The sequence below is a fragment of the Saccostrea cucullata genome, unplaced genomic scaffold (genome assembly GCF_032062105.1).
Source record: "Saccostrea cucullata isolate Sc308-1 unplaced genomic scaffold, CSIRO_AGI_Scuc_v1 ctg5336, whole genome shotgun sequence".
NCBI lineage: Eukaryota > Metazoa > Mollusca > Bivalvia > Ostreida > Ostreidae > Saccostrea > Saccostrea cuccullata.
Window position 1 is genome coordinate 14,814 of NW_026929740.1, and position 14,052 is coordinate 28,865.

Below are 14,052 nucleotides of genomic sequence, written 5' to 3' on the forward strand. Positions count from 1 at the left end.
GTCTATAAGAACTACCGTCCTGTCTCAAACCTCCATTTTGTATCTAAAATTTTAGAAAAAGTTGTTGCCACACGCCTGGATGAACATCATGACAAAAATCTTTTAAGGGACCCTTTGCAATCAGCTTCCAGGCCACAACATTCTACGGAGACAGATCTTCTTCGAGTTAATCATGACATCATGGAGGCCCTTGATAATCAATCATCTGCTGTTATGGTACTCCTTGATCTCTCAGCTGCCTTTGATGTCATAGACCACACAATACTTTTCCAACGTTTAGAGACATCATATGGTATTGGTGGAAAATCATTAGTGTGGATAAAATCATACCTTACTAACAGGCAACAACGTGTTATCATTGGAACGGAAACGTCAGACCCTCGCCATTTTCCATTTGGTGTCCCACAAGGCTCCGTTCTGGGACCAAAACTTTATTTTCTTTTTTCTAAACCAATTGGAGAAATTTGTCGTCAGCACGGTTTCAAATATCATTGCTATGCCAATGACACCCAGGTGTACATGATGATAAAATCTCGTGAAAACTGGAACAACTATTTTAAGCGACTTGAAAATTGCTTGCAGGACATATGGGACCTGGATGTCGACTAATCTTCTTAAATTAAACCAGGACAAAACCGAATTGATAATATTTACGACGAAATTCCAATCCAAAAATGTGCCAGTCTTACAACTTAAAGTTGGAGAAAGTGTCATTAACAGTGTAACGTCTGTACGTAATCTAGGCATTCACTTTGACAGATTTCTCACTATTGAAAAGCAAGTAGCGTCCATCATTAAAACGTGCAATTATCATCTCCGCAACATTGGAAGAATTAGGAGTTTCATCTCAACTGATGCGTGCAAGACTCTCGTGAACTCCTTAGTTACATCTCGACTGGACTACGGGAATAGTATACTAGTTGGCATAAACAAGAGTTCTGTGGAAAGGCTACAAAAATCCAGAACAATGCAGCTCGACTTATTACAAGGAGACGAAAATACGATCATATCACTCCGATTCTTGCTGAATTGCATTGGCTGCCAGTGGAGTTCCGGCCAAAGTATAAAATCCTCGTTTTTACTTACCTTGCTGTGTATGGTTTTGCTCCCGAATACTTACAGGAACTTGTAACTGTCCGCCAAACTAACTCTGACGGAAGTTTGCAGCTCAATTTACCAAGGGTGCGCACCGGAACGTATGATGAAAGAAAATTTAGCTATTCTGCTGCCAATTTATGGAACAGTCTCCCGTTGCATATTCGTCAAGCCAAATCCATCCAGTGTTCTAAAAGAAAAGTGAAAACTCATTTTTATAAATTAACTTTTGATTAACTTTTTTAGATTGATCTATCTATTGAATTTTTATTTGTTTTTCTTAACCATTTTACACCTAAAATTTATTATTTACAACTTTACAATAAACCTCCAAAGTTGGCCGAAACATCATTTCTTGCGTTGATTTTTGCATGAATTTTGGCCTAGAACTCCTTCAGGGCAGGCCTGTCCCTAAATAAAATTGTGATATTTTGATAGGTTTGGATGTAAGGAATAATTTAAGATAGGATTTTTTTAAGGGCACCCCTGCCCTAAGGTCGAAATTCACAAAAAACCTACCAAAAATAAGGAAAACCGATTTTCATAATCTGCTTCAAATTTATACCAGCAAATATTATAATCCGACTAGCTCAGTTGATATGTGCGCTAACTTTTTACACCGTGTAAACAAACATTTTAAAGTCGGGGGTTCGAATCCACCTGGTACCACTCTTTTTTTTTTTTAATTTTCGCCTTTTCAAAGACTATTTTAATATTTTTATAGATTTGTGTATTTTCCTTCAATTATCTAACCTTTATGCATGCCTATTCTTGATATAAGAAACACTATAAACAGATATCAAATCGTAAAAATCCAATGTACAGTTGTCAGTCAGGCGGAACAAACCTCTTTCTCTGAGGAGAAGAATAACTCACTCTGTGTTACTCAATACAGGTGTTCTTGGTAGCATTGAGCTGCGAGGAATGTCAATTGTATATATTCCTTAGAATTTAATAACATTGATCATGGGTACATATATCAGTGGCTGTACTCCCTCAGATTTGATTTAGGCCTATATAATTTGCACACATTAATGGTATGTTTTATTATATACATGGATAAAATAGCCTAGACATAAATAATAGAATTTCAGAGGCAGTAAACATTACCATTATGTACAATGCAAGTAAAGAAAAATATCAATTACAGTATTACATTTGGAGATAACAAACTCAGAAAATCAATGTAAGGGTTCCTCCTACCTCTACTCACTGAAATAAAGATTTAGAAAAAAAAAATTATTAAATGTATTTAGCGTAATGTCATTAATCAGAACGGAAATCGACAAGGTTTTTGTAGAGAAAAAAACCAAGCCTGGTCCTATATGTCAAATCCCTATCTATAATGAAGTGATCCTTTTTATTTTTAAAGTAATATATGCAATGTTTTATGTACATTCTATGTAAAGCGCATTAGGGTGATATTTTTTATTATATAGGGCGCTATAGAAATTTATATTATTATTATTATATATTACATAACATCGTCCGGATACTTAAGCGTCCAGATATCTGAAGGTCCACTGTACTTCAAACTATGTTGTTAAGGATTGTCTTACAAAGCATATACATGTACAAATGTATCTAAGTTACAAATTTAGATCAATGTTCGAAATCAAGAAATGCGATATCAAAAGTGTTCTACAGACGTTTGAGTAAAGAAATGATTCCTTTGCAAAAAAGGAAAGAAAAATTTACATTATGAATTTAATCAAGCAGAAAATAAGACTTGGATTTATATTGTTTCTATCAATGAATAATCCATTGCTTTAAAAAAAATTATGACATAAATATAAGATCTTTTAAACAATGGGGAAAATTTGCATCGTTCTCAAACGTTAGAACAGAAAATGCAAGTTACAAATTGGCTAATATCTTTGTTTTTGACAAAAGAGTGACACTTTTAAATTTCTCTTGCAGTGAATTGAATACGATGTTATAAAGATTTGGGTGAAAACTTAGTCTGATTAGATATGAGATATATCTTAAAGAAGGATATGGAGATAACGAACAGTATTCAATATCAATATCCATAAAACAATACAAACTAGTGCTAATTGTAACGGAGACCGTTACAGATGTTCCCCAAACGCTCCCCAACTCCCTTTTGGTGCCATATTCCCTGTAAGCTTCATTAAAAAAGACAAACTGTGTGCATTTGCAAGATGATCATACCTTCTTGTTGGAGTCCCTAATATCTATCTATGTTCTAAATCCCATCTTGTTTGGATGAAAACCAAGAGAGTTATAGCCATTTAAAGTTTCAGCCAATCAGATTGCAGCACACGTGCAATCGCGTGATTTCATGAAAATTTTTCAAAGCCATATTGTAGGATATCCTAATGCATAACTATGTTTTAAATTTCAAACAATTTCGTCAAAAAACAAAGGAGATATAGCCATTTAAAGTTTCAGCCAATCAGATTGCAGCACACGTGCAATCGCGTGATTTCATGAATTTTTCTGCCATATTGTAGGATATCCTAATGCATGACTATGCTTTAAATTTCAAACCATTTCTTCAAAAAACAAAGGAGATATAGTCATTTAAAGTTTCAGCCAATCAGATTGCAGCGCACGTGCAATCGCGTGATTTTATGAAAATTTCTCTATATCATATTGTAGGATATTCTAATGCATGACTTTGTTTTAAATTTCAAAGCATTTCGTCAAAAAACAAAAGAGATATAGCCATTTAAAGTTTCAGCTAATCAGATTACAGCGCACGTGCATGCGCGTGATTTCATGAATTTTTTTCTATATTATGTTGTAGGATATCCTAATTCATGACAATGTTTAAAATTTCAAAGCATTTCGTCGAAAAACAGAAGAGATATTGAGATTTTTGTTCCAGCCAATCAGATTGCAGCGCACGTGCATGCGCGTGAGTTCTTGCTAATTTGACAGTGTCATATTATTACCACTATTAATATATCCTTATGTAATGAGTTTCAAAGCATTTCATCAAAAAATGTAAAAGTTATAGCTATATTAAGTATATCAGTCAATTCACTCATTTCACGCGCACGCACGTGCCGGCGTATGCGCGCAAAATAACCTTCGTTCCGCACACCTACACTACACACCTATTAACCCTAAAAAGGTTTTAGCTCAGTTGGGTGAACAGTTTCTGAGAACACTCGCGGACAAAAAAGTACCGGAGAACAAATAAGAAAAAAAAACTAGAAAGTCTGCTATTGCAAGCAATAGCATATGTCGCCCCGTACTGGACAAGGCTTTCATTTTTATTATCACTAAAACAATGGTCCATTAGCTAATCTTGGACAACCATCGAGTCGTATCAGTCCTTTTCGTTGGAAACGGAAGACCTTAATTGGGTACATACCACAAATTATTTTTAGAATCGGTAGGAGAAGAAAGTAGTGCAGGAAAAAATTACAAGTTCCTAAATTTGCAGACTTGCATAAAAGAAATTGGGCAGATGTACTGAACTGAGCCTCATACTTGTTAATTGGCAGGATCTTTCCTACCAAAAAGGCTTGGCAAACGTAATTTATTAAGAAGATCAGCCGAATTATTTTGTGTATTATAACGCTAGTGAGAACTCTGAAATTTACCTACTTTTACTTTCATTTTTAGAGGTTCTGCCGGAAAACGAACCTGACATACCACCTTCAATTCGAGCATTTCTGCATTGCACAGGGCTGCTGTTTCTTATGAGATGATAAATCATGTGTAAACTTTCTCAGTTTAGCGGAATCATGAACATTTTCGGCGAGATGAATGTTTTGTTTACAATAGTGATCAAGGCTTCGCGCACCTGTAGGAGCGGATCCTAGGATTTATGAATGAATAAAAACTATGGAAATAACGTACCTATTTTCTTACTTAAACTTGCACTATCTAATGAAATGAATAATATACAAGTAATAGATATACAAAAAAACGCGAAATGCTAATAAATACAGCTGACAATCGTTATTTTTTTATATAGATAAAATAAAATAATTATTAAATCTAGAGACAAGACAGAAGGAGAATTAATGTTGGCAAACTATCAAATCACAGCAAGAGAACTTTATTTTATGAATTAAACTTTTAAAACGTTACTTGTAGGTTGTATATGTTATATCTGTGTATTCTACCTGGCAGTGCGCTTCAAAAGGGGGGGGGGGTTCGTCTTGAACGGTAAGGGCTAGGGCTTTCGTATTTCAAATATGTAATCCTTGTGAAAAGAACTTTTATTGGACACGAAGAACTTTGACCCTTTGACCTAGACCTTGGAGAACACATGTGTCCATTTTAACCTTTTTTTCTGTTTCGTTTCTATGACAACTGTGAGCGACTCATTACAATTATTTTAAAAGTAGAAATCTCTTTGACACATTGCAAGGAATTAACATTGAAAGTTTCAAAACGATTGCTTGAGTAGTTATTGAGAAAATCGAAATTAAAGAATTTTAACATTCCTCTGGTTTCCATGGCAATAATCGATTATTTGAAAATTTTAAATGCAAATCGCACAACTACAGATACTAATCATCAAAATAAAAAAAGTTTCATGACGAACGTTTAAGGGACCAGAGAGAACACTCGCGGACAAAATTCGGCGCTTTTTACAGGTTTCCATGGCAACGGTAGACATACTGGAACTGAACGACCTCACTGCACAACTACAACCAGTGATCATCCTTTGAGGAAAGTTTCAGGAAGATTGTCCCAGCCATCTCCGAGAAACAGCCTGGATAAAAAAAAACATGCGTACAATATCAATATGTCGTCCCCGACTTCGTTCGGGGCGACATAATAATAATAAGAAACAGAGTAAAAACAATATGTTCCCAAACTCCGTTTGGGGAACATAATAAGAAACAGAGTAAAAACAATATGTTCCCCAACTTCGTTTGGGGAACATAATTAGGAGCAGAGTAAACCTCCAAACATCAGAGGTGGGATCAGGTGCCATGGAGGAGTGAGCATTCCCTGCTGACCGGTCACACCCGCCGTGTGCTCCTTGTCATGAACAGGGAATAACGGAAAAATCCGTCGTCAATTCAGCCCATAAATAATGAATTAATAATTAGTATGAAAACGTAAGTCAGTATTTGTCTCGATGATAAACTGTATTTGCTGAAAAGGTCATTGTATCGACCATAGAACTTATGAAATGATGACTTTAAAGGAAACTGTTGATATTCTTGTTTCATCAACTTGCTTGTTAATAGTTTACATTGTTTTAGAAATTGTTTATACATAGAGAATGCTCTTGTATATCGAATCAACTGAGATATATACACTCCGGATGCAGGTGATGAAGGTTTATTACTGCATAAGTAAGGGAAGTTGACGATAGAAAAGTTGCTTAATTTCTGCTGTGACGCTAAATATGAATTATTAATAAGAGAATGTCCAGATGTAATGTGATAAAATTTTAATATCCTGCTTTTAATTGGGTGTTTATCCATCAATTCTCAATGGACAGTGGAAATGGTATCACAAGGCTGCTATTCCACGACGTGTTGAAGAAGTCTTGTTTAAATCTAGTACAGTCTGACGCCTGAAGACATTTCGTACAGGAATAAGCTTTGAATTTTAACTGGCAAAATCATCCTTTTTAAAGTGTATTTAAATACACTTTCAGAAAAATACCCCCAAAAAATAAATGTAGAATCATTAATAGAAAATGGGATAGAATGGTGAGTGATGGGTATTAACATTAGAATCTCTGTTATCTAAAACAATCCCAAACACAAACCCTTTAAGTATGCCTTGATTGATATTTGCCATTGACTAATGAATCATTTGTTTGTCTGTTTAAGATTATAATGTAACGTTTTTGGAAAATTATCCCTTGGTTGCTATCTATTCCGATGTAAATTATTTCCTGGTATCCCAGGATTCAAAATACGATCGTATTTTTTTTATTGATATGTAAAGTTATGGACTTCACCAATGTTTTATAACATAAAAGCTTATCATCATTATTCCATAAGGATACCCGTATTTTATTACATAATATCTTGATTTATTGATAATATTTTGATTCCACCTCTCTTAATTCAATACGAAATCAAAGAAACATACTGTAGATTCCTAATTAAACGCGAGGAATTAATTTCCGCGTAATTTCGCGAGAAGCAGCACTCGCGAAAAAATATTACTCGCTTTCATTTTTATAGTGCTGAAATCTATGTAAAATCTATTAATCAGCCGTTCATTCGTAAATTATAAATCTCGCGATTTGATGTTTAAGAGCCAATTCGTGATAAAAAGTACTTGCGAAAAATAAGGAATCTACAGTATTATCAAAACTAATGTATTGTTTGCACATATATTAATGTTGCCCTGATAGATTACATATGCTTGGTGGAATAACCAAGGATGACCATGCAAGTGTGAAGGCACATGTTTAGTTATTATGGTTATATCAAATCTCAGAAATTAAATAGCTTACAGTTGAGACCAGAAAAACAAGGTTTTTTATCTTTAAAATCTGGGTCCAAAATCATGATAGTTCATCCTAATTTATATCATTTTTCGCTGATTTTTAAAAGGAACATTCATTTTCACAATTCAATAAGTACATTCCAACTCTGATTACATCAGTAAAAAAAAAAGGTTTATGAGCATTTTTTTTTTACTAAGCTTTTTGTTTTTGTTTACAATTATTTATTTGTTTGTACTTGTATATTGTTTCAGCAAAGGACTGCAAAATATCCGTGGAAGGTCTGGAATACAGAGGGAACATTTCAGTGACTGTTTCCGGTAAATCATGTCAGAGATGGGACAGCCAGACTCCCCATGCACATAGATACGCTGATCGACTTCCGGGGAACGCCAGTGAACACGAAAATTACTGCAGAAATCCAAAACCTTGGACAAAAGCTACTCCATGGTGCTATACAATTGACCCCGATACAAGATGGGAGCTTTGTCATATTCCATTCTGTGGTAATAAATACTGACGTAATGAATTTATATATTGAAAGATAATTTTTAAGATAAGTGTTTTACTCAAAAAAGAAAATATATTTTGTGTTCAACAAATTACTTAAATATTATTTGTGATGTAATATAGAGGATCCAGATATACTATAATCAGGAAAATGAAGAGGAAGCAATGATATAAGGAACTTGATGTGTAGACACATAGCAATCACTGAACACTCAGAGACACGACTTGTTTTACCATTTATTTTTGTTATATAATGTTTTAAGCAGCTCCCATGCGTTTTTATTTTGTTTGTGAACAATGATATACTTATAAATTATTACTAGATCAATTTCAATTGCTCCTGTTAAGCGTACCCTGATTAAATATTTTTAAGGATATGAAAACATTATTTAAAACTAGCCTCTTTGCAAGTTCGGCTTACAAGAAAATTACAACATCCCCACGTTTTCTCAAAGTAAGTATTTTTTATTCCTTCCGAATCATTAATAGTTTCTTGATGGTTGTTTATAAGACACTTGAAGTATTTTGTTTCTGTGATGTTATTTATCGAACACAGCTAATTAAATGATAAAATATGGAGAAAACAAACAAATAATTTAAATTTGTTTGTATTATAGCATCTCATTGGTTGATTTTCAAAAATTAAGGCAAATTATTCTGTATAATCTGGTTTGGCATGGAGAAACACCCCATGACAACCGGCTGAATAATTTGTACCCATGCAATGCCCTCATTTCCAGTCCTCGGTGTCATGGATATTTCCAAATTTAATAAATGTACCTTTAACTTCAAGCAGTAGTTTGATCTTACCTCATGTAAATAAAAATCATGACTGCTAAGTCTATGAATCAGTAAACAGTTAATCAGTTAGAAAATTAAGTTGTGAAATAACTATCAGATCTTTTCAAAAATAGGAAAAAGTTGCCTCATTCTCAAACATAAAAACAAACAGAAATTACAAGTTACAAATTGGTGACCGGTCAGCAGGGGATGCTCACTCCTCCATGGCACCTGATGCCACCTCTGATGGTTTGGAGGTTAGTGGTTGCTCTGTTCCTAATTTGTATTGTTTTATGGATTTGAGATTGAATACACTGTTCAGTATCTCCATATCCATCTTTGTTTTTGACAAAAGAGTGCCACTTTTTATCTCTCTTGCAGTGAATTTAATACGATGTTATGAATATGAATATTTGGGTAAAGACTTAGTATGTATTAAAAATAAATATCCATAATATTTATTTGATGTAGATGTTAGATATCTCTTGAACGGATTTGCTTAATTTCGTGACGCTAAATACGAATTATTAATCAGAGAATGTCCAGATGTAATATGATAACAATAAAACAAACATTAATTTTTAATGTCCTGCTTTAAATTGGGTGTTTATACATCAATTCTCAATGGACAGTGGATAAGGCATCACAGGTCTGCTATTACACGACTGGTAAAACAAGCCTTGATTAAATCTAGTACAGTCTGACGCCTGAAGACATTTTGTATAGGAGTAAGCGTTGAATCTTAACTAGCAAAATCGTCCATTAAGGTATTTAAACTGTACACTTTCAGAAAAATACCAAAAAAGAATACAGAATCGTTAATAGAAAATAATATAGAATGGTGAATGATGGGTATTAACATTAATATCTCTGTTATCTACAACAGTCCCAAACACGAACTGTTCAAGTTTGCCTTGATTGATATTTGCCATTGACTAATGAATCATTTGTGTGTCTGTTTAAGATTATATAATGTAACATTTTATGGAAATTTATCCCTTGGTTGCTAACTATTCCGGTGTAAATTATTCCCTTGTATTCCAGGACTCAAGATACGCACATACCTTTTTCTTATGTATGTAAAGTTATGGACTTCACCCATGTTAAAATAACATAAAAGTTAACATCATCATTTCAGATAGATACTTGTATTTTATTAGATAATACCACGATTTATGGATAATATTTTGATTCCACTTATCTGAATTCAATACGAAATCAAAGAAATTTACCAGAATTGCTATATTGTTTGCACAAATATTAATGTTGACCTGATGGATAACATATACTTGGTAGAATGGCCTAGAATGACAATGCAAGAGTGCAGACACAAGTATAGTTACTATCGTTATATCAAATCTCTGGGTCCCAAGTCATCAGAATTCATTTTAAAGCTATGTCATTTTTTCTGATTTTTAAAAAGAACATTCATTTCCACAATACAATAAGTACATTCCAATTCTGAATACATCAGTAAAAATCTGCATATAAAGGTTAATGAGCATTTGTTTAAAACTAAGCTGGTATGTTTTTCTTTACAATTATTTATTTGTTTCAGGGGTTTGTTTTTGCTCTGCTCTTATTTTGTATTGTTTTATTGACTTTGAGATTGAATACTGTTCGTTATCTCCATATCCTTCTTTTTACTTGTATATTGTTTCAGCGAGGGACTGCAAAATATCCGTGGAAGGTCTGGAATACAGAGGGAACATTTCAGTGACTGTTTCCGGTAAATCATGTCAGAGATGGGACAGCCTAACTCCCCATCCACATAGTTACGCCGTGCGACTTCCGGGAAACGCCAGTGAACACGAAAATTATTGCAGAAATCCAAAACCTGGGACAAAAGCTACTCCATGGTGCTTTACAATTGACCCCGATACAGAATGGGAGCTTTGTCATATTCCATTTTGTGGTAATGAATTACTCAAATGTTGAATTTATATATTGAAAGAAAATTACTGAAATAAGTTTTGCAATCAAAACAAAATGTATTTTGTATTCAACAAATAAGTTAAATATTATCTGTGATGTAATTTAGAGGATCAAGATACTAGTATATACTTTAATCGGGCAAGTTAAGAGAAAACAATTATTTAAGGATCTTGATGGGTAGACACAACACAATCACTGAACACTCAAAGACACAATTTGTTTGACCATTTATTTTTGTAATATAATGTTCTAAGCAGCTCCCATGCGTCTTTTTTATCTTGTTTGTGCACAACGATGTTCTTATACATTATTACTACATCAATTTCAATTGCCCCTGTTAAGGATATCCGATCCTCAGCCAGGAAGGATAACTCCAAGAATTAATATATAATTTGACATATTTGAAATGCATAAAAATGAGGCATAGAAATGAATTTTTTTATGCAACAACATCATTTTATCCACCTTTATAAGATTCAAGGTCTTTGGAAGTCTTGGAAAAGGTTTTATAAAAGGAGAAAAAATTAAAACAGTTTAAGAGAAATAAGATTTTCTTAATTCCAGCATTAGATACCAATGCTTTTTAGCATGATATGAAATGAAAAGTGATTTTTGGTGTCTTGCAATGATAGCAAATTCCTTTTACACTATGTATTATAGAATACATGGCGGAAATTAAAGACAAAAATACCAAATAAGTATAAAAATCAAGACAGTTTCTGTGAATGTCTCGATACCTATCGTTTCTTCACCTAAACTAATTTTGTTGATCATTTTGCTTCTAGAAAATGTATTGCTGATAATTCAATTCGCATTTCCTGCAAAAATATTGGAGCTTTGACATTTTCCCTTATATAATAGAATGAACTTTAATCTTTAATTTTTCTATACCCCATAGAAATATAACCAAATTATCTTTTATTTAATATATCTTAATATTCATATGTTTATAATAAGAAAAAAAAACTTTAAATTTAAGAGATTTTGTATCAACATTTCAAGTGCTAGACTGTAAAATAACCAGAGAGGGGATGGAATACAGAGGAAACAAATCTACTACTATTTCTGGAAAGACATGTCAGAGATGGGACCGACAATGGCCATGGTCCCATAGTTACACCAACGTTTTGCTTGGTAACGCCAGCATGCACGAGAATTTCTGCAGGAACCCGCGGGCTAAGGAGAAAGTTGGCCCCTGGTGCTTCACTACTAACCGCTACAAGAAATGGGAGTACTGCCATATCCCTATCTGTGGTAATAGATCCCATCCACATAATTCACATTGCAGTTAAGGGGGGACCTATGTCCAAAAAGTCTTTGTGTGAATTTTTCAAAACTTTGACATTTCCTTACCACTTGCTCTTAATTTTTAGGTATTAAAAACAATACCTTTATATGCTTATTTTTACACAAGAGCACGTGCAAAAACAGTGTGAAATGCTAAAAATTAGATTATTTTCTATTATTGTTCTACTCCAAATATGCGCTAAAAAGTACCAAAAATGTCAAATTACATTTGAAATCAACAGGTATTTAAATTATATGACTTTTATCTTTCAATGGAAGGCAAATTCATTGTAATTCATCTCGCATGAAAAATTATAAAGGAGCACAATGTAAGTATCACCCCGTTTTTCTTGTCGTACTTTTTACAATTCCGAAATGCATAACAGGTATTATTATACCTCATTAAAAACAATCTAAACAACGTGTTATCTAATTGGTTCTAAGTAGTCACGTGATCGGGCCGTAAAACTTATTGTTATACCCTTATAAATATCCTTCTATATATGTATTACTAATAAAAAGTCCAACTAAAGAAATGTTTTTACATCGGTCTAACAATTTCACTATTGACCGGTCTTACATAAGAATTGTTAGACCGCAACGTCATTCGTCTGTTACGTCACAATCAATAATCATTGTTCAATATCGGCGACGCGAAAATAGCCGAAGTTAAGAGCTACATTAAGAGTTGTTGCTAACAGCAAGGTTAGGAAGAAGGGAAAGTATGTTTTGTGATAAATAATTTTTGTGATATAATAGAAATATAATTGATTTTGTTCTTTCTCAGCTTGATGTTTTATATTTACTGTGCTGAAGAAGCCATAATTTTCCATGTAAAATAATTGATAGTATAGCGTGTATCAATTGATTAAATTGATCAATTTAAAGTGAGCAGTGAAGGGTATAACAAAACAGTTACAGACTTGGATTCGGGCAACATACGATTTGTTGGACCTGAAGGTGAAAATGTTGCCCTTGGCCTGCGGCCTCGGGCAACGTTTTCACCTTCAAGTCCAACAAAAATGACCCCCGGTCATTATTCGACGTCGAAAAATGACCCTTTTGTCCGTAGAAAAAAAGTGTCACCACCCTAAAAATTTGTGGAACCCACGTGAAGAAAAATGACCCCCGTAGAAAAATGACTCCCTGTGGATTAAAGCTGAAATTTTTAGAGGCAAAAAAAGTTAGATAAAGAAGCATATTGCCCAAAATACTCACCTGAGCTAAATGGGAATAAATTGATGATATGTTGATCTCATAACATTATATAATTACTACAATATTTTAAGGTCAGTGCGATGATTCAGATTCTAAAGGAGTAAATTAGATTTATCGAGCCTAAAGGGTTAGGTAAACATTGTTTTCCGATGGTGGAAATCATCGTACTGACAGAGAAAAATCAGCAGTGTTATATATTACTATATCCTCCGCTTGAAAAGCGAGAGGGTATATAGTGATCGGGATGTCCGTCCGTCCGTCTGTTACGCTTTGGGGTATCCATCTCTTATCCGCAACTCTTCTTACATATAAAAAGATGTGTTTGTGAAACAGCTATGCTCCTGTATGGCAATATAGCGAAGATTAAACTTTTCTTTATTGCAATTTAAATATATTTGGTGCCCAAAGTAGGGTCTTCTCAAAAGAAATACACTTGAAAAATAGGAAAGCCTTAGCACCACTGGTTCAAAAGTAATGGTTAAGGATAAGTTTTTGAAAGGTAGGTCAAACTCAAAGGTCAAAGGGTCAAAGTTGATGGTTTCTTAAGAAAGGTTTAATGTAACAAGGATTACATATGTGAAGTATGAAAACCAAAATTAAGGCCAAGGTTAAAGTTTTTTTCATAAATACGGAAATCTCCAAGGTCAAGGTCAAAAGGTCAAAGTTTTTAGTATCCAATGAAAGGTCATGCCAAAAAAAAATACGTATGTGAAGTATGAGAGTACTAGTATCTACCGTTTAAAAGTTATGGCCAAAGTAAAAAAAATGGCATTTTTGTATAAAAAGGGACAAACTCCAAGGTAAAGGTCAAAAGGTCAAAT

The 14,052-nt window shown here is 33.7% G+C and overlaps 1 protein-coding gene across 1 annotated transcript; it reads left to right on the top strand.

The window, feature by feature from the left end:
- Window positions 1-7,742: 7,742 nt before the first annotated feature.
- LOC134282098 (plasminogen-like) lies at window positions 7,743-10,729 on the top strand (the record flags this gene model as incomplete). The annotated part of the gene is made up of 2 exons (XM_062764545.1): window positions 7,743-8,007; window positions 10,455-10,729. Coding segments are annotated over 2 exons (540 nt in total), but the record flags the coding sequence as incomplete, so codon positions are not given.
- Window positions 10,730-14,052: the final 3,323 nt, after the last annotated feature.